This window comes from Amblyraja radiata, chromosome 10 (assembly GCF_010909765.2).
Source record: "Amblyraja radiata isolate CabotCenter1 chromosome 10, sAmbRad1.1.pri, whole genome shotgun sequence".
Classification (NCBI taxonomy): Eukaryota; Metazoa; Chordata; class Chondrichthyes; order Rajiformes; family Rajidae; genus Amblyraja; species Amblyraja radiata.
Window position 1 is genome coordinate 52,392,523 of NC_045965.1, and position 25,726 is coordinate 52,418,248.

Here is a 25,726-nt window from a genome sequence, read left to right on the forward strand (position 1 = left end):
TATCAAATTAGATTTCAGGATTTTTCAGATTTTGCAGAGTACATCCTACAATTTTGTCCACTTTCTGTTAAGTATCCAAATATAATGAAACGTTAAAAATATTAATGGCAGAAAAGTATCATAAAAAGGGAATTAAAACACCCTTGTATTTGCAGACCAAGGAGCATTCAGATGGTACAGAGAAACAGGGAACTCTCAGAGAAAATGATTAATATAACTTTATTATTTTACAGTGATAATTCAGCCATTTTCATTTATATACATAATGTACATCAAATATTTTCACTTACTATTAATCATCTGTAAGCACGGTGACATTGTGCAGAAAGCAACTAAATGTAGTTGACTGTTTAAATTTTACAAAGGAATGTGCTTTAAAACCGCTGAAATATTCCAAGCTCACATTTCAAGATGCACTAGCACCTTCATTTTCATGATCAAAGCAACACCTCTACCAGAGCACGGATGAAACTGGTGCCACCGGTGCCAGTAATTCCAAAGAAATTAGGATTTTGATTTTTTTTAAATGTGAAAATCAGTCTGAATTTTAAAATGATACCTGCGAATCTCACAAAAATATATTCAATTATGTTACAGTGTTTGTATGTTTGAGATAATACAGGCAGCTAATAAAACTAAATCTTTAAAAGGTTTAGGTTTAACAGCCCAGACATTTCATTTACAATTTTGCAGTCTCAGGTACACACTCTCACTGCACTTAGTTGCTTAAATCTGTCCATAACACTGTGATGAGTTTTGTCAGTTCATCACGTTGATGGGGGAGGGCGAGACCTTTCATGTAGTTTGCCCTAAAGCCTCAATGCTGTCTTGCTGTCTGAACGATGCTTCGAAAAAAAACCTCTGGATGTTCAACTTTCCTGAGCTGTCATTGTACACCGATGAAATAAACATGATGAAGAAAGGGAGGGGAACAAAGATTTCAAAAGGAAACTCCAAACAAATGTGATGGCATATATTAACTATTATATGCTATAAATTTACTACATAAAATAAATTAATAAACAAACATCTAGCAGGCTCACTATTGTGAGGTGCCCACAAATCCCTTTAAGGATTCCCTAAAATCGTTGAAGTTCAAATGAATGAAATGTGGATGAATAGAATGGACTATAAAAAAATTAATACTTCTCTGTATGAAGCTTGCAGTGCCACAATTTCTTGCATCAAGCAATGGAATAACAGCAGTGTGTGCGCAGAGCTTGGTGCAGAGGGGGAGACCACTCTCAAAGTCAAAGCAGGTGGATTTGCAGTCTGTTACTGTAGCATACCAGTCCATAGGTTGAAACAAGCAGTGTTGATAACAGACTCCAGGTGGTAGTACATGGATACAAGCTGAGGTAGGGGGCTCTCGCTGTTCTGTGGCTGGGCGGGAAGTGGCTCTCTGAATACGACCTTTAAATTCTAGGGACGGGTGGAAAAAAAGTTATTCAGGAATGGTGCATATATCTTTTAATAGGTTATTATAAAGTCTCAATTTGTCAAAAAAATACACTGAGGTAATCAAGCATGCTCATCAGAAATTTCCACTTTACAGCAATTAGGATATGTGGCATTGTGATGGCTCTGATTAGGTCAAATCCTATACAATGTTAGGAACTGCAGATGTTTGTTTACACAAAAAGATACAGTGCTGAAATAACTCAGTCAGTCAAGGAAGCATCTCTGGAGAACATGGATTGGTGATGTTTCGGGTCCCGACCTGAAACGTCACCTATCCAAGTTCTCCAAGGAATCTGCCTGACCCACTGAGTAATTCCAGCACTGTATCGGTTTTTGTAAACCAGCATCTGCAGTTCCTTGTATCCACCTATATAAAGTAGACAAAAAATGCTGGAGAAACTCAGCGCGTGGTGCAGCATCTATGGAGAGAAGGAATAGGCGACGTTTTGGGTCGAGACCCTTCTTCAGAAAAAAACTTTATATTCTATATAAAGTTATCAGATAGGTTATCCAAGTTTCTTTGAATCGACTGGAAGCGTATTAAAAGAATAATCGACAGCAATAAATCCTCTTTATGACTGATCTTCAAAATGAAGATGTGCGGAGTCCTCTCAAACAGAATTCAATTGGAAATCCCTTCCATGTGAGTTTTATACAACATTTATCCTGTCCATATCAGAGCATTCTGTCAAACCTTAGAAATCAACATGAGTGTCAAAAAGTCACTGCTGGAAAAGCAGAATATTTTCGAAACACCTGCAGTTGCTGTCAGACATGTTGAGTGTTTCCACCATGGAATACATTATTGTCACATGTGACTAGGCACAGTGAGATTTTTTGCTTGTATCCCCAATGTATACAAATAGCAGCCACCTATGGCGCAGACAAAGATACAATGTACATCGGCTCCTCCTTTTGTCTCCCCCCCCCCCCCCCCACAGCGCTTCCCCCCCACACCAGGTCCCCATGTCCTTTGTTCTCCCCCCTCCCCATTGTCCACCATTATCCGATTTTAATAAAAATTCTATATGTGGGAGGATTTAAGATCTTACCGTCTTTGCAGACTGTGAATCAAGGAAGATGAGAACAAAACAGTCGATAAATTTCTGATTCAACACGGCCTGTAAGGAAGGTAGATCACTGTTATAGGGGTTACAGAATACCGCAGTTCTGCCCAATACAGGCGAGTGCCACATGACAAGATCACAGGAATAAACACCACATTAGAACCACTCAGTGACAGACAACACATTTTCATTTATAAACAAAGTATCTGAAAACTGTACAAATCCCCCAAATTACAGGAACTTTCAGAAAATAAGCAGAAGTTTTGACCAGGAGAAATTTAGGTGACACTGGCTACATGTCTATTCTTGTAAGGCCGGTCAAACACTTTGTAGATTTAGATTTACGTTCATTATTGTAACATGCACCAAGGTACAGTGAAAAGCTTTGTTTTGTATGCTATCCAAACAAATGAGATATAGCATACAAAGATACAATTAGTTTAAACAAGTCCAATAGATAGAGCAAAGGGGAACGACAGTAGCTTCATAAATGAGGGGAAGGGCGCATTTATCTTCCAAGTGATCATTTCCAGATAGGGAAGTATTCATCAACAGAATAAGAATGGGTCAGGTCTACAATTGCTTTGACATTTCACATTGTTAAATCAATGCAATGTGAGATGTTCATTTATCCAACATCGCCCATGGAGTTAAAACACCTGGAGTCATGCAGTGACAATCTTAGTGGATACTGTAAACAAAATGTGTTTTTATGAGAGTCTTCTTTTTCAGGGGAAGGCCCTTCTTAGAGAATGCTGATGGATGGTATAAATGCAGCAAAATGGGTGAATAGGGAATTAGTTGGATGGTAGACGCAGAGTTAGCATGCATAGATTTTGTTGAGATTGAAGAAAAACAGTGATGACACTTAAGTTCAATTTAGGAAATTCAGTTTGGAAATGTGTTTATAAAATGTAGTCACTACAACTTATGGGAACAATGGGTTTACGAGGATGTTGCCTGGACTTTTCGAGGATGTTGCCAGGACCAGAGGATCTGAGCTATAGGGAGAGGTTGAGTAGGCTGGGAGCAATTCCTTGAAGCGTAGGAGGATGAGGGGTGATCTCATAGAGGTGTAAAAAATGATGAGGAGAGGAATAGATCAGGTAGATGCACAGAGTCTCTTGCCCAGAGTAGGCAAATCGAGGACAAGAGGGTTTGTCTGAAGAAGGGTTTCGGCCCGAAACGTCGCCTATTTCCTTCGCTCCATAGATGCTGCTGCACCCGCTGAGTTTCTCCAGCAATTTTGTGTACCGAGGACAAGAGGGCACAGGTTTAAGGTGAAGGGAAAAGCATTTAATAGGAATTTGAGGGGTACCTTTTTCACACAAAGGGTGGTGGGTGTATGGAACAAGCTGCCAGAGGTGGTAGTTGAGGCAGGGACTATCCCAACATTTAAGAAACAGTTAGACAAGTACATGGAAAGGATAGGTTCGGAGGGATAACCGGCCAGACGCGGGTAGGTGGGGCCAGTGTAGCTGGTACATGTTGGCTGGTGTGGGCAAGTTGGGCTGAAGGGCCTGTTTCCATACTGTATAACTCTATGACTCAATAACAATGAAGTATTTCAGAAGTTATTGGCAAAATAATGTAATGGATGCAAATTAACATACATACAGATATTTTTGCAGCAGAAGGGATCGGGGTGCAATAAGACTGCCATTTAAATCTTGACTACATTATTCAAAAATACAAAGCTAATAGAAATCATGTGGAGATAGTATGACTTTGTGGGAAGTGACTGTTCATACTAGACCATATATCCATTTTGGTGAACTTGCATGACATAAATAGTGTAACAAACTGTAAGTTCAGGTTTGCCTGTATATAGCCAATGGAAAGATGCTGATCTATAGGCGTCATGAGGATTAAAATAACTAAGTCACCAAAATCATCTGCATGATTAAGTAAAGCAGCAAAAAAAAAATGACAAGCACATTATTAGGTATATATTGTGCAAGAAAAAAAAATCATTGTGTAAACGTTATGTGGAATATTAAATGGCATGCTTTAGAGGAAAAGGGAATTAAACTAATCATGTTCAATGCAAGTTCATCGGGTATTGCAAAGTTTAATTCTGAGAAGAGACTAGAAGTACGATATTTTGGATTATTTTCATTGCTGTTGTGAAGATGGAGAAAACCTAATCAGTTTTTTAAATGTTATGAAGCATCCTGATTGTCTGACATGTAATAGACTGCTTCCACTGAGTATAGAACCAGTTTAGAGAGATGAACAGTTTAACATTTTCATTTAGCATGAAGTAAACAGTTGTTGGAGCCGGCTTTTTGAACTACTCGAGAAAACTTGATAAAAATTTGAGGCAGAGAATACAGGGCAAGAGCAACAGCACAGGATACATTTTACATTGCTTTGACAAAATTTCTTATTGATACTGATGCCCATGGTCTCCTTCTGAGCAATAACCTTGTGACCTTGTGTTGTTTAATGATTTATCATGCTATTATTGCAATAACACATTAATAATGGACGACTACAATCCCAAATGGGACCCTGCGGCATTCTAAAAGATGGAGAGCTAGCCTTGATTGTAAAGTTGGTGTAAAGCCAAATGATTAGCAGTATTTTGGTGACTTTTGACCTTTGCATTGAGCCCTCGGCACTTCTATTGATGGTCTGCGAATGAAACATATTCAATATTGAAATATTGCTTTGAAAACAAGCTTTTCAAATGCTTCCAGCTCAGGATATATCTAAACCTCAACTGGTTTTAGGGCACAGAAATGTCGGAGTAAATTCAGAGCAAATGTATTAATTTTCCCTTCGAGAAGAAGTCTAACATTTTATAACCATTCATCAAAAGAGTCTAAGTTTTACAAATAACCTCCCCAAAAGAAGTGTGTGTCATTATCGCCCGGCTTGCAGTATCGTCACAATCCAGAACCCTATTCACCCATCTGCTGGTCCACTCATTATTGACCATCAAGAGACATGGCCCTACTCCCACAAGTGTATCCACCTGTGCGATTTTAACACAAACCTACATCTCAAATCCTCCCAACCAAAACATTGCTTCTGCAAGGCCTGGACAGAGCCCACATCCCTATAAAGTATCTGCAGCCACACCGTAGCTGCCAATATCTTGGCCCATTTTCTTCAAAGTTAAATAATCATCTTTATCATGACAACTGATTTGAACATCTCAAACAAAATCATTGTAGTTCAACTCAAAAACATCACCAGCAAGTACTGCATGGCAAAAATGCAACTGATGTCAATCAATCATCTTAAATCTTTTTCTCAAGTGATGCATGTATGATAAAACATATTATCCTAAAGCAAAAGGAGATCTATTAAGTTATTAGCTTCTAATGATTAAGTTATTAAACCAATTATTTAGTGTATAGTTGCCTGACGTCTAAAAAGTTCATTTACAATAACATACTCTGACAGTCATAGAGAGATACAGTAGAAAAACAGGCCCTTACTATTATAAAATCCATACTGACCATCAAGTACCCAACTTTTTTTTACATAATCCCAAACTAACCCATTTCATTCTCCTCACATTCCCATCATCTCCCACCATCAGATTCTGCCATTCCCCTACAAGCGAGGGAAAATGTCAACAGCCTTTCAAACTACCAACTACCTAATTTACCATTTAAGGATGTGGGAGTAAATGGGAGCACCCGGACGAAACCCATGCGGTCACAGGGAGAATGTACAAACTCCACAATGTCTGCATCTGAGGTCAGGATTGAACCCAGGTCTCTGAAAATGCAAGGCAGCATCTCTATGAGCTGTGCCACTGTGTTTAACACAACAGATGCAAATCTGTCAGATGCTAGGTTTTAACATACCAGATATTGGATTCCTCTATCTGCATCTACAAAGTGTCGACAACTATGGGAGAAACGGTTGAGTAAAACCTTGATCAAACTCTGATACCAGCTGGTACTCATCGATAGGAAGCAATCCTGAAACAAAAGAGTAATGATAAATGCAAGATAAGTGGGTCGAAGGAATAACTACAAAGGTGTGAGTAGGATTGACCCATTAAAAACACATGCTTTATGAGTGACAATAGAGTTTTGTTTCCTTTGTACATAATATTGCTTTTCGGTAAAGTAATGAAAATTGAGATCATAGGAAAAAGATTACTCTATCTAAGAATGAAGTTGGTGCTGGAGATGAAATTAAGGCATACTGCTGAAGCAGTTAGTCCAAGCCCTATTCCAGTCTGCCTGCTGAGGAGTACAAAAGTGCTCATTCCTCAACACTTCCATTCCTCATTTCTGATGATGATGTGGTTTCTAACAATGCTGTAATATCGGATGGCGTTATCAATGACGGGAGGAACTGCTAATCTTTCTGCTGCTCTTTTCAGAATTTAGATTAGACTTTGGAAAAGTTATATCCATGAATTTCAAAAACTTCACCTCACCACAACAATGGTTTAAGACTGTACATTACCACAGCTACATCTTTCATACATCCAAAGGTATAATTATTTTTGATCTCAATATAATGGGAAATGTTATTCAATGGAACGACTTTAACAGTGGTGCATCTGCCATCTGAGGTGATACAATCCACCAACTTTGAAGAGAACATTAAATATAAAATATGTCCTACACTATGTAATATCACAAACAAAAATCACACAACATATTGATCTTCACCCCATGGAATATTCAGCAAGAGAGCTAGTCTATCACTGTTGATTATGACAAAATAAGAAGTGACTTCAAATTATCAACTCTCCAGGAATCTTTGGTGGCTCAGATAGATCTCCATTGATGTTGAGTCTGAAGAAAGGTTTCGACCCAACACATCACCTGCCCATGTTCTCCAGAGATGCTGCCTGACCTGCTGAGTTACTCCAGCACTTTGTGACCTTGTGTGTCTTAACCAGCACCTGCAGTTCCTTGTTTCTCCATTACTATGTACAGGACAGCTGCTGGATTCCAGTGCATTGCATTTCCTGTGTGGCCAGTCCCCTTCACACCAATGGACCAACATCACTTTTCAAAAGTATAAAACTCCACTACATGCATGCCAATGAACAGGTCAGGATGCTCAGGAGAAAGGGTCTGAGCCACCAAGAGTTGCGGATTTATAGTATTGAAAGTAAAAATTCAATGTTAACTACAGAATATTCTCTCACCAGCTGCGGGTCAATCTCCGAAATGGATTTGCTATGCACAGCACCAAGTAACTCTTCCAGTTCAGCAAAGGACAGTTTGCTCATTTTGTGTTTGTCTGAAGACAGATGCTCTCCCAGGAAGAGACGCTGCCAGAGAACATCACGGCGACAGTGAGACTTTGCTTGTTGGACCATCACCGCAATCTGTTCCTGGGCACTTTCTACCTCCGATGTCAGTAAAGGAAAGAGTGGAGAGGAATAGAACAGCTCTGGAGCCATCTTCAATTGTTTCCCATGGGAGTAAAACTCGCTGGAATCTGTCGTCTCGTCCCACCCATCCGGATCCAACTCTCTCCGTTCGGGATCAGATTTTCCCAACACTGGCGAATCTCTCGGCAACTCCAAAGATTCCCTCCGAGTTCTTGGTAATTTTTTAAAACGTCGCATGTCAGCAGTTAATCTCGGGAAGAGCTCCCTGCAGCTTGTCATTATCACGTAGAATCGTAACCTTAAAGAAAGATCAAACCTTGGTTTATTTCAAATGACTCGCAATTTTTTAATCTTTTAGGCAGGTGTAATTCGGTGAAGGACCAGACACAAGCAAACTACATTTACTTTCAAGGTGAAATGAAGCATAAGATCTTCCATGTGCTTTATGTGACCATATTCATCATGCCCCGTTGCTGGCAAACAGAAATATCTGTATGTCTTGGAGAGGGCTCAATTTAGAATTTGTAATAAAGGACAATCATGATTCATCCATGAAATGGGGAAAAATGTATATATCATTAAAAAAAACTACTTGTCCAGGAGGCAGTGGGGAGGGGCTGAAGGGGGTGGGGTGAGGGGGGGGGGGGGGGGGTGAGGAGTGAGAGAGGGACACTTTAAATTTACCAAATTCAATGTCCCATGCTATTGATTCGCATTCATGAGCCATGCATCATACTTTATATATATCAATATCAATTTTACAATGTCTAAAAATTTGCTAGCCAATACAAGTTCTTTACATCTTTAACTACATCCTTTCTGCAAGCAGAATGTAAATCATATTTTTAAAGTGCATACATTATCTAATGTAGGACTTTAGCTCAGCGACCTATCTTCCTTGGATTTTCTTTAGCTTCCCTACCCCTCAACATTAGTCCAATAACCACTATTTCAATATGGTTTGCAAAAAGTGTTCTCAATAAACGAGTTCGGTATTCCGACTGCGCATGCCCAGGTCATAGGTCACTCGCTATAAACATTCTCGGCAGCTCTGCTGCTGCATGGACACAGACCTGCGTTTCATCCGTAGTCAGGATCAAACCCGGGTCTCCGGCGCTGCAAGCGCTGTTGAATTGCTTTTGGACCGTCCCGGTACCCTCCCGAGTGTTCCATCCCTGTCCGGGGGCGGCCGGAGATGTCCGGAGTGACCCTGAACTGACAGGACACCGGCCCAGACTTACAGCCAGCGCGGAGAAGCGCTAACTCCAGCTCAACTCTGCCTGTCCCGCCAGGATAACCGACAGCCCTGGAATGATGGGACACCGGCCCAGATTTACAGCCAGCGCGGAGAAGCGCTGACTCCACTGCTCCGGGCCGGTGTCCCGTCAGTCCAGGCAGTCGGTTAACCCAGCGGGACAGGCAGAGTTGAGCTGGAGTTAGCGCTTCTACTCCGCGCTGGCTGTAAGTCTGGGCCGGTGTCCCTTCAGTCCAGGGCTGTCGGTTAACCCGGCGGGACAGGCAGAGTTGAGCTAGAGTAAGCACTTTTTCACTGTGCTGGCTGTAATTCTGGGCCGCCACTGCAACAGGCCGGCGTCCCGCCAGTCCAGGGTCACCCCAGACATCTCCGGCCGCCCCGGGACAGGGATGGGACACTCGGGAGAGGATGGGGATGGTCCAGTAGCAATTCAACAGCGCCGGAGACCCGGGTTCGATCATGACTACGGATGAAACGCAGGTCTGTGTCCATGCAGCAGCAGAGCTGCCAAGAATGTTTATAACGAACGACCTTTGACAAATCCAATAATTCCTTGCGTTTTCAGAATACCCAACTCGCTTATTCTTCAAAGACTCCACCTTTGCCATGGTTCTGACATTGACCACACTACAAGATAATTAAAGGACCATAATACTGTGATCAGATTCAGCCATGCTCTGTTACCTGATGAACCATATCCCATTCAGAAATGACTTCAATTACAATTTATAGACAAATCGACCAACAGCATAATTAACAAGTAGTTTCACTTGTATCCAAGGATAGTGTCAAATAGGTCTACGCTTGCTAATTAGATGTGTCAAAGAGCAAGACATCAGTAGACGATTTACTTTGGAAACATTAGATTACAATTTCTATAATTAATTTAATCTTGTTTCTTAGAATAACAATTCTTGAAATCACCATTTAGGTAAACAATCATACATGCTTCAATTATGATAGAAACGCATATCTTATTTGAAGGTAATTAGCAATTTCACACCAAGATGTTAAAATTTAGGCTGAAAAATAACTAAAGAGTGACAAATTTGATAAGATGCTCCAAAGAAAGTTATTGGGGAAAATAAACACTCATGGTTAAGGAACGAAGCATATTGGTGTGGTTAGCAGGTGAACATGGTGTATTTCAGAAAACCTTCAATTAGGTGCTATATTGTTACAATAATCAGGTTAAAATATTCTTCTTACAAAGAGCAACATAAGTTATTTTTCTTGCCTTTTTAAAAAAATAACAAAATGGGTTTAATTCAATTGGATAGCTGATTGGCTGGTGAGATGCAATGAGTGATAGGCAACAGGATTGGTTCTGAAGCCTCAATCTTTTTGATTTATCACTGCTATAGAGATGTACAGCGCAGAAACACCCTTCAGTCTACCAAGTCTGCAATGACCCTCGACGCCCATTCACATTAATTCTGTATTAATCCCATTTTTAATTCTACTACCATTGTCATCTACTCTCTCAGATTTAGCCACTCACCCACATGCTAGGGGGAATTTACAGTACCCAATTAAACTACCAATTCACGTCCCTCAAAATTGAAAGAAAAGCGGAGCATCTCTAGGTATCTTTTCTCACACACCATATCTTGAGAGCTTCGTCGAAGTATTCAAATGACTTGGATTAGGAAGTGGGTGAAAGGTTGCAGAGGTACACAGGAGATAAATTATAATCAGATCAGCCATGATCTAAAATGAGATGTGCGGGGCAACTTTTATTTTTACATAGAGGGTGGTGAATGTGCTGCCGGAGATGGTGGTCGAGGCAGATTAAGAGACTTTGGATAAGCATTTGGAAATGCAGGGAATGGAGGGATATGTATTATGTGCAGGTAGATAGGAGTTGGTCTTGGTCTTGGCATCATGTTCAGCACAGACGTTTTGGGCCGAGCAGCCCATTCTTGTGCTAAACTGTACTATGTTCTAAATGGCAGAACAAGCTTGAGAGTTATAGGGCTACACCTGCTCCTAATTTATTTCTTTGTAACATTTGATACAAAGACATTTGATACAAGAAGGTGATTTGGCTCAAAATGGCTCACAACCAGCCTTACTGACTCGCAATGTCGCCATAATCCTGTACCTTATCTTCTTTTAGTTGCCTATCCAAATTCCCTTTTCACTCACAAATTCTACATAGGTCCACAATTTTCACAGCAGCAGCATTGCCAGATGCTGAGACTACTCCACTCTTCCAACCGAGCAAAGAGATTTGAAACCCTCCAAAAAATACAGATATTCCTGGATATGAAAAAGAAGCAACATATAAAATACCAGCATTTAAATGAATCAGAATTGGTAAGGTGTATCTCACCGAAGCATGTTGCGCTCTGTTTCAGGCTGTTCTTCGAAAGGTCCTGCGCTGTGGCACACTAATAGGGATACGTCAAACTCATCGTGGTGTCTGATTCCTTCAGAGTCTTTATACGATCCAGATCTGCATTTAAGTCAGAAATTCCTATCAGCAATATCATAACCTCCAAAAATGCTGTGTTGTTTCTCTAAGCTAATATCGCTACCTCGATTGTAATCATATGTGAAAGCTGACAATTCAATATTTATTAGAATGGATAAATGTGTCCTATTTGAAATGCTCAAAGAAATACATGCATGACACATTATGACTTGGGAACACATCTATGCTTTTGGACAGTTACAATGCAATTTAATCTAAAAGCTGCCCTAATAGGTTAAAAAAACATTTCTAAATTTGAGTATGATTTGATAAAGAAGATTCAGAATATTCTGTGCAATTTTGGACAATGAGAGGCTTTAATAATTTGGTCTGGATTCAAACCAATCATAGCTAATCGAGGATCAAGGAGTGCTGAAGGGTGCATATTAGAGGTGAATTTGCTTTGACTGGAGACAATGTGAAGACGGAAATTTAATTTGCTGGGTAGCACAGCAGCAGAGCCCCTATTCGGTATCCATCCATCCATTGTCTTCGGCATGTACCATCAGAAAAGGCAGTGTTGAATTTTACATCTGTGCTCGACCCGAAACGTCGCCTATTCCTTCGCTCCATAGATGCTGCCTCACCCGCTGAGTTTCTCCAGCATTTTTGTCTACCTTCAATTCAACCTCAGCATCTTCACTCAACCTCCCATAATCATTAATTTACCATGCTTTTGTCTCCAACAAAGTCAAAGTCAATTTTATTTGTCACATAAAATGGTGACATTTCAAAAATGAATACATAAAATGCTGAAAATACTCAGCAAGTCAGGTTGCACCTGTGGAAGAGAAGCAAAGTCAACTATTCAGGCCGGAGACCTTCATCAGAACTGAAAAGGAGAGCGAAGAAGCTAGTAAAGCTGTAGGAAGTCAAATTTTCCTTTGGACATCTATCCCCCCCGATATTTTCTAGCCAGCCTCCTATTTCCCACCGAAGACAGACACAAAATGCTGGAGTAACTCAGCGGGACAGGCAGCATCTCTGGTGTGATGTAATGGGTAACGTTTCAGGTCGAGACCCTTCTTCAGACTGAGAGTCAGGGGAGAGGGAAACTAGAAATACAGAAGGGCAAGATGTGAAAACGATATATCAAAGCAGACGTTGATCAATGAAATGTAGAATGGTTCATTGTTGGCTGAGGGGAATATGACAACGAAGCATACAAAGAGTAAAATTAATCAGGACAGTGAAACTAGTCAGATAACTAGGGTGAGGGAGGGACAGAGAGACAGGAAAAGCAAGGGTTACTTGAAGTTAGAGAAATCCATATTCATATCGTTGGGTTGTAAGCTGCCTGAACGAAAACTGAGGTACTGTCCCTCCAATTTGAGTTTAGCCTCACTCTGACAATGGGAGGGGGAGTTAAAATGTTTAGCAACTGGGAGATCGTGTAGACCAAGGTGGACTGAGCGTGGACTATTTTCCACCCTCATCGCAAACTCCATTGTCCAACTTCGAAGTTGCAAGCATCAATTATTTCAGTGCTATGCTCTAAATTGGCACTTGGTAATACAAAACCTTGACTTTAAAAGACCCATCCTTCTTTTTAAATCTCCCCAGGAACCACGCCCCTCCTATCTCTGCAATCAGCTTCAGCCCGAGAGGACTCTGAAGATAATTGTATACTAATTCTGAGCTTGTATCAGTTTTTTATTTCACCACTGGTGATCGTGCCTTCAGTTCTAGAAAGCAACTTAGCCTCCCTGTCTCTCCTCCCTCTTTACAGGTTCTTTAAACTCAGTTATTTCATCACCTGCCCTCTGCCAACCTACACTTGCACTTCAACACGTTTCATACTAGTATATTAAAGAGATTATGTAAAGTGCAAGTTATTCTTGCTATGGTTCAAGGGGCAGATTCCCAGCAAAAGTATTGATGATGTTTAAGTTAGGTTCTTTGCAAAGGAACTAAACTTCAATTGATAATGTAATTAGAGGCAGCAATATAATCTGAAGAAAAGTATTCTAACAGGCCAGCTTGCAGAAAATTATTTTTACCTATTCCAGAGTGCCACTAATGCATACTCATGCATTTCTGTATTCTGGGTCCCCTTTCTTCCATCCATACTCATTGCTGTTCTTGACATGCGGAGTGGCTTCATTCCATAGATGCTGGCATGATCAGTGATATAGTTATAGAGCTGATGAGCTGTTGTCATGTTTGTGGAGAGGGCTATAGTCCCTAAAAAAATGGATTTTTAAAACCAGATCAAAAAATTAGAAATGAATGTACATTCTTCTCATTAGCCATTTTACGTCTGATATGTTTTCAACATGCATCAACGTCAAGCATGTTGTATCTTTTATTTGCGTTTCTTCCTCCAACCCTCACATCCACATGCGACTATGATATCAGCAGTTCATTTGTAAACCTGACACATTCATGGCTATATGCAGGAAGGAACTGCAGATGCTGGTTTACACAGAAGACAGACTAAAAACGCTGGAGTAACTCAGCGCATCAGCCATTGAAGGTCTGAAGAAGGGTCTCGACCCAAAATCTCCCCTATTCAATTCCTCCAGTGATGCTGCCTGACCCGCTGAATTACTCCAGCATTTTGTACCTACATTCATGGCCATTGTGTTCCTTAGTCATGCTGCGATTTTTGCAAACTATTTTTAATATGAGAAATTGATTCACATACAGGTGAAGTATAAGAATTATAAATCTAACCAAAAACCAACAACTTAGCACTTAGCAAGGACATAAGGTTGCAAATCAGGCTCTTTTAAATACCCTATTTAACAACAATAAATATTAATGCTTTCAGCTTTACATTTCTCTCACCTTCAAAGATGTGATTCCTTCCATACTTTGGAATATCTGGATGGTGACAGATAAAATCTTCCAGGAAGCTAGTGAGGTGGTATCCCTGTCTCAGAGTCATTTGCCGGCCAACCAGATATTGATGAATGATCCGCAGATGGAAATCATAACTGAAGGAGTGAACGTGCATTAGATCCCGCACCTTGTCACACTCCTCTGTGAACAACATTGAAAGCTGCCAGGATAGAGACAACAGGTTACGCTATGGATTATGCTCCCGACTCACATGGTAATGGCTTGTTCCCACTGCGTTCATGCAAATCTCCCTTTACTTAAACAAATGTTTTAGTTATGTCAAATTGTGCCATAATTGTAATATTAAAATGATTGAATCACTGCAATACTGTGAAATGACGATGGCTCTTGTCATTTTCAATTCCATTGTTCAATTATCATGGATGGAAACCTGAGCTTCAAATTAACTGCTCAACCCATGACTACGTCCCATGAAAGAAGAGATAATATTAATTCTGATATAATAAAGATGTAAAAGATCCAAGAATTTGCACTGTACATTTTAATAAAGAACCAGTCATCGGTTTTAAAAATTCTCTTGGCAGATTACAACTTATGTATTGCCATCTTCGTTTATAATTATTCAGAATAATCATCCGACTCCATTGATAAAACCTTTAATTATTATTTTGATTTTTTTTTTAACTTTTCAGGGATTTCTAACATATCCTAAACATTATTATTCTTGGATCAAACAAACTTGAAAACAAATCTGACATTTGAACAAGGCAGGAGAGAACAGTAAACTTATAATCTTGGAGCAGCTGAGAAAACTTATCCTCCTGTGTAGTAAAGCTGAAATCTGATTTAAATACCCCAAGACTGTTCATTTTTTATTAGTATTATAGTGAATGGAAGTCACTATCAGACTTGTCGGTGAATCACGCAGAAATTAGATTCCCAACCGATCTTGAATCTAAAGGCTGCTTTTTTAAACTATGAAGTTGTAGAAAATGTATTCCGTCTATTCCAGCCTTATAATGACAATTGTTATTTTTCTACTATTTGTAAACAACAACATTCCATCATATCCCGTTCACCGACACTCATTATGATTTGAAAAGCCTTGATTAGATCTCCCCTCTAACTCTGCAATTCATCCTTGAGTTTGAACAGATTTGGGGCCCAAACAAATCACCTACAGCATAGAATATTAAACCAATCCTCTCACTTTGCTCCAGTCTTCATTTTGACCACAATATCCCATTTGATATTAAAAGCTTGTTGTTTTGAAGCTATAATTTAGAGGATGCCCTGAGAAGTGTCCATCTTCAAAAAGATGGTTAACACTATAATGTATGATCAGAGGTAGATGGCTGTTCCCAGATAATTAACCTAACCGAGGGATACCCATTAAAGCATGTGCACTTGGCTCAGTTGGTTAGAAAATAGATGTGATCAAATATCTTTTCCTGGTTCACCCTTTCTTCACTGCTGTGAATGAAAAAAAAAAGCAGATCAGAGCTGTACTGACAGTGGACAAGGAGAGGGTTGGCAAATATTCTGGCAAATAAGAGGAAACATTATGTGTGGTATCACAAAATGGCTAAGTTGAAGCAGAGCAAGGTGAGCAGCTAACTAGGCACTTAGATTATGTTACTCCCACTCACTGATGTTAGCCAAGTACTTGCAATAATATTTAAAGCTGTGGAATGATGTCTTGCAGCAAGTCTGCCTACAATCCTTACATCCAGAGCAATAAAATGCAGCTATATTTCATTTTTATTACTTACGGGAAAAAAACCCTCTGGAACACACAATGTTAAGTCTGAAGCTCTCATCTTTAATTTCAAAATGTTCTTGTTATACTTTGTCAAGTTATATTAAATTTTAAAAAATTTAAATCAAACTCATCTTCATTTCAGGGAAATTGAGAACAATGTTATTTTTAAATTTGCATTGTTTGGAGAAGACATGTCCTATAGGGGGAATAATTTTCAGGACACATCTCCCTGAAGTAAGAAATCCACTGATTTAAGACATCATGCTGGAATAGATGCACAACACTCCATTTCCCCAATAATTCAATTAATACTGCTGCCACGTATAAATAGCACAAGCAGTTGTGCAGTCAACTCACCAAAATAGGAAGCCAGCACTCAAAGAAGCCTCAAAAAACAACACTGCTAAACAGAATAACCCAAGAAATCCCATTGAGCATCCTTGGTGCTCACATTTCCACAGAAGTAACACTTCATAGTGATTTAACCTTCTCAGTATTAGAAGCACCATTAGATTCTTCCAGCATTTCCACAGATGTCCATCTGGTTGCACTGACAGCTTTTGGCACATTTTTGCAAACCAATTACTTTTCTTTCTTATGCAAAGTGTTGATAATGAAAACTCGATAATTCAAAGAGTAATTGTTGTCCCCATACAAGTACAGAAAACGTAAATAGAAACTTTCTACCTTTACGAAGAAAATGGCATAAGCGTAGCAAATATTGGACATCTTATGGACGAGTCCAACTGCAGTGCCGTTCTCCTGCATTGAGTTAGACGGGTAAAGTACTTTGGTTTGGGGGAATTTACAGGGCCTAGGAAATGCCAGAGAAGCAAGTGGGCCACGATGAGAGGGCTGAGTTGACACGCTCTTCGGAGAGCACCCAGGAGTAACTCAGTGGGTCAGGCAGCATCTCTGGTGAAAAAGGTTGGGCTACATTTGGGGTCGGCACCCTTCTTCAGACTGCTCACACAGTCCCACTTACCCATTTTTCTTTGCTCCCTGATTAATGTTGGTTCCCAGATTTCCAACGTCAAATTTTATGTTTAAATTTTTACTAAGTCTTCCTTTTCCTAATTTTATTTATCCTCAAATTCAGTTTAGAGTTCCCTTCATTTATCTGACTCAGGCCTGAAATGCAAACTCACTTTGGATCAACTCATCTTTCACAGTTATTCTGTCATCCAGCTAAATCCTTGCTCTGGATTTCACTCACTTTTGCCAAGTTCCTTAAAATCTCTCTTTCTCCACTATTACCAATGGATCGATGAACCACTGTGTGTTGTCCTTTAACATAAGTACAAAACATATGCAAGATGTTGTGTCTAGTCACAAAATGCTGGAGCAACTCAGCGGGACAGGCAGCATCTTTGGAGAAAAGGAATGGGTGACGTTTCAGGTCGAAACCCTTCTTCAGGTCTCGAACCTAAACGTCACCCATTCCTTCTCTCCAGAGATGCTGCCTGTCCCGCTGAGTTACTCCAGCATTTTGTATCTATATTTGGTTTAAACCAGCATCTGCAGTTCCTTCCTACACATGTGCAATATGTTGTTTACTTAGTGCTATCAGATAACAGATAAGACCTAGGCTGGAAAAGGGGTGGAAAGGAGTGGTCATCTAATATAAATGGCAGTGTTGGTACTGTTTCTAGAAGGGGCATCAATCCTAGTTATTGCTTTTCTCCTTGCATGAAGACAGCAATTTTAGTTTGCATATGAAATCTGAGCAAATGAACAACATGCATTTGCAGTGGTAAGAAAACAGTGGGGATGGATTCTCCCCATTTTCCAGTCATCAAATCCCAGTAATTGCTGAACAGTGCAACACAAAATGAACATCTACGAATTGGAAAAAAGAGCACAATGTCAGTACCACCTGATCCACTGTACATGCCTTTACAATGACTGACAGTCAGAGTCCGAAGAGAATGAGCAAGACTAGCAGAAGGAAAGTCAGTGTGCAATAGGGAAAGATAGAGTTTATGAGAGAGGCCTCGGGAGCTTGGGACATACCGCTGACTCTGAGACCGAACTCACTTCGGCAAGGCACTTGACGCGAGCTTTGGACACTAGAGAGCCCTAATGGGAGACAGGAATGGAGATGGATATGGCACTCAACATAGACATACATGCAGTTTCTATTCTAGGTACAGTACATTTAAGAGAGGCATTGCCATCGGCCAGGATTAATCATAAAACTTAACAACACCCCATGCGGTCCATCAAACATGTTATTCAGATCTTAAACTCATCACAACCCAAATCACATTTTTTAAATACCAAAGCCTTAAGACATTGGAAAGGATAAATTATATCTTTTGCAAAAATCCATTCTTCCATGTATACAGTGAAGACATGCTTAACTTTGTAAACTGCTACTTCATCTAGCACCCAATTCACCGCCTATGCAACAGTATGACATCCACTGGCTTAATAAACTGCCCAATCTCAGGTTATCTGCATGCACTGTGTGCATCACATAAATATGCTCCTGATACCGTTCTGTAGTTGAAATTAAATCCCCAGCACATTGATCTATGAAGCAATCTCAGTTGTCCTAGAAATATAGATCCAGGAACAAAATAACCAAAGCAAATGTTCAGTATAATTTAGATAATTTACTGCAATGTAAGCTCCACTAACATATAACTACAGCTGTCTTTATACATTGGGGTGTCTCCTTCAGAAACTTTGCATCATTTTGACAAGATCCAGACTATAGCAATCTATCGTTCCCAGCTTTAATCAGTGTCATTATCCATGTTCTTTAAGAAGTTCTTCGTAATAGGCAAGCAGTGGCAGGTTCCTCATATTTATACAATAGTACACCAAATAGGAATGATATTAGTGCCTGAAATTCTTTATTCTTCAATGTTTCAAGAGCTTGCAAGATATTAAATTATATTAAATTTCCTCTTGATTCCAAAATATTCAAAAATTAGATCGTTAAATCAGAGATAAATCACTGCAACTTTTAGAAGAAGCTGATGAGGTTTCACTACAAGCGAAGTTACTCAACCGTTGATTATCAAGTATGTCCTTCTGCTACTTCTCACGTACAAATCATTTACTCCAAGGAGATGAAAGTGATCCCAGTAAATACTCGCAATGAAAGCAAATTTGGTTCCCTAACTATGACTGGAAAGTAAATACTCATTGATTGTGATACCCTGTCACACACACACACACAAGCACACGCGCACGCACAACTGAGATAAAGTTCAAACCTTGTAAAATTCCCAACATTTTCTACATTTTGGCCTCTTGGGATTGGGAAGAAATTGCTCTGTTTGTATATTTCATTATAGATTTATTCTCTCAGATTTTGCTTACAACGCTAAATCCAAATTTGTCTATCAAAAGACATCAGAATCTATGATTAAATGTTCCCTAACTATTAAGTGGCAATGCCTCAATCAAATGCCTTAAGCAACTGAACATATAGACTACGAAGAGATTACAAATTAATTACAAACATGCAGACGGGTAACTATTTTTACTTAAAAACATGCAGGTATAATTTTAAACAAATTTCTTACTACAAAACAAACGATACAAATCATTCAGAAAAATCAAATCTACACAACATTTTCTGAACAGATGGTGAGATATAGATAAAATGGCCAGGGTAGAACCAAGTCATTTTACAGGTTCAGCAACACATATATTAAAAACATCTGTCAACTATTTACTTTGAGTGCTTTTAAAGCATTCAAAAGATATCAAAAGGATTGTGGAACAATAGTTTCCTATACAACATCTTTGACTTTGATGCAAATTTATGTCAGAAGCAATAAATTGCTATATTTTAAACAGGTCCATTACTATGGTAAGAAAGGAACAAAGACCTGATGGCTCGTTAACCTTTCCTTTCATACCAGTGGCTCAATGGTAGCAGCACTTTCTTGAATTAAACTATGTGAATGCTTACTTGTTTTTAATGTTTCTCACCAAGGTAATTCCGAACCCAAGAAAGTGCTAGAAGCAGGTCAACAGTGACCAAGTTGAATAGATTGAATGATCAGTTAATGTTCCCATAAGATGGTTCCAATAAGCTGCACTACTTAAGGAAGAGGGCCAAACAGCCTCTCAACTCCATGCTGCCATTCAGTTAAATCAGGGCTGATCCCAGGTCTTGTCAGTTTGCTGCCTGATCCACATATATGATCAGATTTAATTTAGCTAAGCATCATTAATAATTTTTAAGCAAGCATCGTCTGGTTAAGATGCCGTTTGAAAACGAAGCAAAAGCCTTTTATATTTTGTCTAAAATCTAAAATATATATATATTTTTTAAACATCCATCTGTTAAGAGCTATGCTGTGTAGCCTTGATTTCTTTTTAAGCTTCATTAATTTAGGTTAGCTTAATCTTACTTTAAAATGTAGCATGACCACAAGGTGAAATATATCTTCAATTTCAGTTACCTGGGAATTGACAGTTTGTCCCATTGGAATCCGGGAGCATTCAAGGGCATATTGTTTCACACAGAAGTAACAACCCTGGAAATCAGAAAGAGTAAAAACTAATTTTCTTTTTTCTTTTTAGAGAATAAAGATTTGAATGCATAGTATTCACTGGTCTTGTAACAAAACTGGCCACTAGGCTTATCATTTGCAATAGTGACAGAAGAGGAATGCAATCCCCAAAACCATCATGGAACATTCAATTCTATTTCTGCAAGTCTCTAACACTCAAATACGTTTGATTTGCTGTACAATGATTTAGATGGTAGGAACAAAAGTGGGCCAGGTGGACTTTGACGTTCAGTAATACAGGCAGTTTTATTTCAATGAAAATTTGACTAAACCATCCAAGCTGTGCAGATTGCAAGAGGAGACCCAAGTTCTATAGAATATACAAGGAGACACAAGGGTGATAAATTCATCCTTGCTTATTAGTGCAAATAAAATGCTTGGGAGTATCAGCTACCATGTGTACTTATTTTTCAATATCCAGTTCTATTAAAGGACTGAATGTCTCGAGACGGGTACGGCAGTGGCAAATGCACTTGCATTTTTACAATAGTGAAGGAAGGTGAATGCAATTCCCGAAATCATGCACTCCATTTGCAAGTCTTTAAAAACTCAATAGATACAATTGTACAAATATTCTAGCTACTTCAATAATTCAACTCTCCAGTAAATGGTACTGAATTCTAAATAAAGAAGGGCACTGTTGCCATCTAGTGTTGTAAGTCAATTGCATTGTTACGTGCTGACTGCACTGTCCAATGCAAGCCAACGCAGAAATATGTGATTCACATGAAACTTGATGGATATATCTATTACAAGTGCACCCCTTGAATTATCGGTGTTTTGCTAGCCCTCCTGGAGAACTTAAAGCCATTATGATTCTCAAAGTAGATTAACAGAATGTACTCTGCTGAAATTCAACAAATACGTCAACATGATGGGAATGTCAACCACTTCTAACTAATGATTACATCTGCTATAACTTCCGGTGGAAGACACTGTAGATTTGCTTGACAATTATTATTGCTTGGAGGATTGTTGCAGTAGGAAGTCAGAATACAATTATGTTAACATCACTGCTATGCAGGGAACCCATTATTTTATCTTTTAACACAGTGACTGAATATTGCCTGTGGGATCAGAATTTCTAGTACTGTATCGAGTACTATGATCTGAGAATGCCACAGCATTACATGAATTACTTCACTGAGATCCAAGAGCTTTGCAGCAATAGCAAGATCCCAACTAGATCCTGGCTGATATGTGGGTCTTCCATTGCACACCCTGCCAGAAGGGATAGAGTTAGCTGCAGGCATTTTGAGATGGAAAAGACACATTGAAATGCAGTTCACAGCACCATGCCTTTCAACAGTCTGGTTCATTGTAAACCATAGGTAAAGAAAGGTATTGAATTATTGGCTTGGAGAAGCGTTTGTGGCAGGTGGAAAAGATAAAAGCTTCAATCTTCCTGATGCCAATATGGAGGAAGTTTTCATTCATTCAAGTCTGGATGGCTGAAAAGCAATCAACAGTATGATCATAGTCTGTGACATTTAACTTTTACGATGGCTCTGAAATAAGAAATCTCTGTGCAACTGGAGAAGAATTTCTGATCAAGACTCTCTTTATGGCCTTTTCAACTCTATTAAAACGTAAACCAATTCAAATGTGAAAGTGCAAAGTATGATTGAGGATAAAGAAAAGCCATTATTGTACAAACACAAACAAAACTACATTGACAATTTTTTGATAAACAACTTAAATGAGTCACTTGGAGGGAAAATCTACCCGCTGATTCCCATGTGTGAAGAAATATGATAAACTATCGCAGATTGATCCATTTTATCTGCAGTCTACATATCCAGGTCGACACCCACTCATGAGTTACGTGATCAAACATCATTCACTGGATCATTCTGACTGTTCTCATTCATAGTGCTCGATTTTTTTTCATGTGGAGGAAGAATAAATTTGATTAATTTACAAAATTAAAAGGTGGTTAATTAGTCACATGAAGGATGTCCGATACCTTTGCAGGGACAGTGTGTTGTCCTTACCTGAAAAGCAAGTTCCATGAGCACTATTCCACCTGGAAGAGCTCTTTGAAGATGATAGGTTATTACACTGGAGCCATCCATGCTCTGTAAAAGGTTTCAACACATAAATCGTAATTCGGTTGCTGCAAATATTACAATCTTTTACAGCATGCCTAGGGCGTAATGCTGGGCGAGAACTGCTTTGTACAGTATCAGCTTAACAAAGGCAAGGCAGAGTGAACATCACACAGCGATTTTGCAGCAACAAACCCATGAACCCCCACAAAAGAAATGCTTCCTTTTCCAATTGTGGGATTAAATAGCTCACCTATGTCAGTAAGCCACAACTGGATAAAACTCAAATCTATCTGAGAACTCGGGTAATTCAGGGATACAACAAACGAGAGACCGTGAAGCACAATTTGCACAGTAATCCATGAGGCCAACTTCAGCTTTACTTTAGTGGTTATTGTAAGTGGCTTAACTCTTGCTTTTGTATCCATGCTGAAATGTCGTGTGCTTCTGTGAGAGCGCGATTCAAAAATTAAAGACCAATACAGCAAACTCCAAACAATTTCAAATATATTTAAAAATCGAAGCATGACTTGATTTTTTGAACAGAGTGCAAATATATATATATTTTTTTTTCATTGGCAGGCAACATAATAGATGAGATAATATTTGTATTGATTATGTATGGCCTTGCGTTAGGGATATGAAGTGACATAATATAAGGAAGCATTTGAACTAAAATCTACACCGTTTCCGAGTGTCTAAAAACATTATCTTGGTCCCCATTTGGCTAAGAGCAGCACAGTTTCATAGTTGCTAGAGCTGCCTCACAGTGCCAGAGACCAGGGTTCAATCCTGGCCTTGGATGCTGTCTGTGCAGAATTTACAATTTCTCCGTGACCACACGTGCTCCGGTTTTCTCCCATATCCCAAAATGTGAGAGTTTGTAGGTTAAATTGACTTTTATAAAATTGCCCCAAATGTGTAGGGAGTGGATGAGCAAGTAGGACACCATAAAACATGTGTGGGTGATTGATGGTTGACATTGACCTTTGCGCCAACTAGTCTGTTTCCATGTGTATCTCTAAATTAAACTAAACAAAACATGCAGTTGCCCCTTAGATTTTCAACAATGCTTTCATGAACTAGTACTGCTACATCCATCTAAGAAAGACGAAACTGGTGAAAATGGCATCAAGTTGAACATGGAGAGGTGAAAAGGGATCCCAGTTGTACAGATTTGGTGACATTAACACTTATGCCAAGCTCCTTTTGCTGCTCACTAGAAATAGTGCTAAATGTTGCCATACCGACTGAATGCATGCATATTGCATATGTGGCAGCACAATGATTGATACTAGACCCAATCCAAATATTCAGATTAGTTTACTTTCATATACAGTTTATGCGATGAAATGCCTTGTTCGCTCAGAGTACACTGTATACAGGGAATGATAGATTACAACGAATACAAAACCGCAGAATGGTGCAAACATATTAGTGCAAACTGACGTAGGACAACAGAAAAAAATTGCAATAATGGAATAACCAAATAAATGGTGTTAAGAACATGTGGCTGCACCTCATGTAAGAAGTGAGTTATTTCGGAGTACAAGAGCAAGACACTGTCCAGGTATTCATGCTCCTGTATCCTTTCCCAGAAGGTAGAAGAGAGAAAAGGACGCTGACCATAAACCATAATCCTTCACTAATCCTCCATTTCTTCTCTGTACATTCTCATCAGCACTCCTCACTTATTATACACTGACCCATGCACTAAGGACTATTGGACAATTAAATCTCAGGCTACAGGTTTTTGGGATATGGGTGGAAACCGGAGAAAAACCATGTCAACGTGACCCAGAATGTCACTAGCAGTGCTATTCCTGCAATGTAGGCTAACCAGATTTCCATGTGGCAAATAGCTTAGTTTTGTAGGTGTTGCATTGCTGGCCTGGGATTTGGATAGCAACATTTTTTTTGTGCCAAAGCCACGCAAGTGTGCTTTCCCTGGTGGCTCAATAGCAAGTGTACACAATATATCACTGGCAGCCGATTACTTCTCTGGCATGGTCCAGACAGTAATGGGGTCCAAAATCAACCAGCATCATTCATTTTAATTATGCTATGAATGTGATCAACACTGAAGCTTGCACTTAAATATCTTCCTGTTTCATGACCTGCAGTGAGGCTTGGCAATGCAAAAGTCACTTATTATGCCATTTCATTATTTTTAAGTGCTCTGCATATTTTATTTTTGCTTCAATGGAAGTATTCTCTCCAGTTGGTCTAAAAGGACAGTGGGAGGATAGCATGCTGTGATCCTCGGCTGTCAAGTCTTCACAATGATACAGAAAAGTCATGGGTCATAAAATTGCAATTTAAGCAGCAGAAAAATGACAATCGGTAATATTAATGAATGCACATGTTACCAACTCATATGTTATTTCTCTGTTACATTATGAAATATGCTAACCTGCTTCGAATGAAAATGTAGACATGCGTTTATTAATAAAATAGATGACAGTCAGTGACTCTGTGCAATTCATCTCTAACACCACAATTATCATTGCAGGACTTCACAGATAGTGACTTACAAACTATTCTCTGAACATTGTCCCCTGCTCACCTTTGGACTATCATCACTTTTCTGCTTGTGGATAGAAGTTACAGATCTCGAATCCACTGGCCGCGTTCGCCCCAAACTGTAAAAAAATAAATATGGGATTAGTATTAAAATATGATCAATGGACTCCGTGCTGGATTACAATAGGCAGAATATCTAAACAGGGACAGTGAGAATTAGTGTTAGAAAAGAGAATTGGCTGAAACATTGGCTTTGGGATTGAGATGGAATGCTGGAATAATGTTGGAATAATGTCGGCAAATGTGGAGTATCTTCCATTACTACACAACAATATGTGCAAACAGGGAACAAAATTGTAGCAGAAGAGGAGAGTCAGTTTCAGCACTTGGGCTTGTCACCACAGTGAGGGAAATGTACCGACCATCAAAGAGGGAAGTGAATGCTACAATACGAGAATAACTGGGTACCAA

General features: G+C 39.3%; 1 protein-coding gene across 5 annotated transcripts in view; it reads right to left on the reverse strand.

Moving 5' to 3' along the window:
• Positions 1 to 201: 201 nt before the first annotated feature.
• The window catches only part of szt2 (SZT2 subunit of KICSTOR complex), a 198,604-nt gene continuing 173,079 nt past the window's right edge, over positions 202 to 25,726 (reverse strand). For 4 of the 5 annotated variants that reach the window (XM_033028842.1, XM_033028843.1, XM_033028844.1 and 1 more), the window contains 11 exons: positions 25,299 to 25,374; positions 22,679 to 22,762; positions 20,574 to 20,648; positions 18,160 to 18,225; positions 14,370 to 14,583; positions 13,580 to 13,763; positions 11,439 to 11,561; positions 7,660 to 8,146; positions 6,353 to 6,469; positions 2,514 to 2,582; positions 202 to 1,422 (listed from right to left, as the gene is read on the reverse strand). In XM_033028842.1, the coding sequence (XP_032884733.1) occupies positions 1,276 to 1,422; positions 2,514 to 2,582; positions 6,353 to 6,469; positions 7,660 to 8,146; positions 11,439 to 11,561; positions 13,580 to 13,763; positions 14,370 to 14,583; positions 18,160 to 18,225; positions 20,574 to 20,648; positions 22,679 to 22,762; positions 25,299 to 25,374 (1,642 nt within the window). In that variant the 3' untranslated portion in view covers positions 202 to 1,275. The remainder of the gene's footprint in view (positions 1,423 to 2,513; positions 2,583 to 6,352; positions 6,470 to 7,659; positions 8,147 to 11,438; positions 11,562 to 13,579; positions 13,764 to 14,369; positions 14,584 to 18,159; positions 18,226 to 20,573; positions 20,649 to 22,678; positions 22,763 to 25,298; positions 25,375 to 25,726) is intronic. The other variant, XM_033028845.1, reaches the window with a different exon arrangement.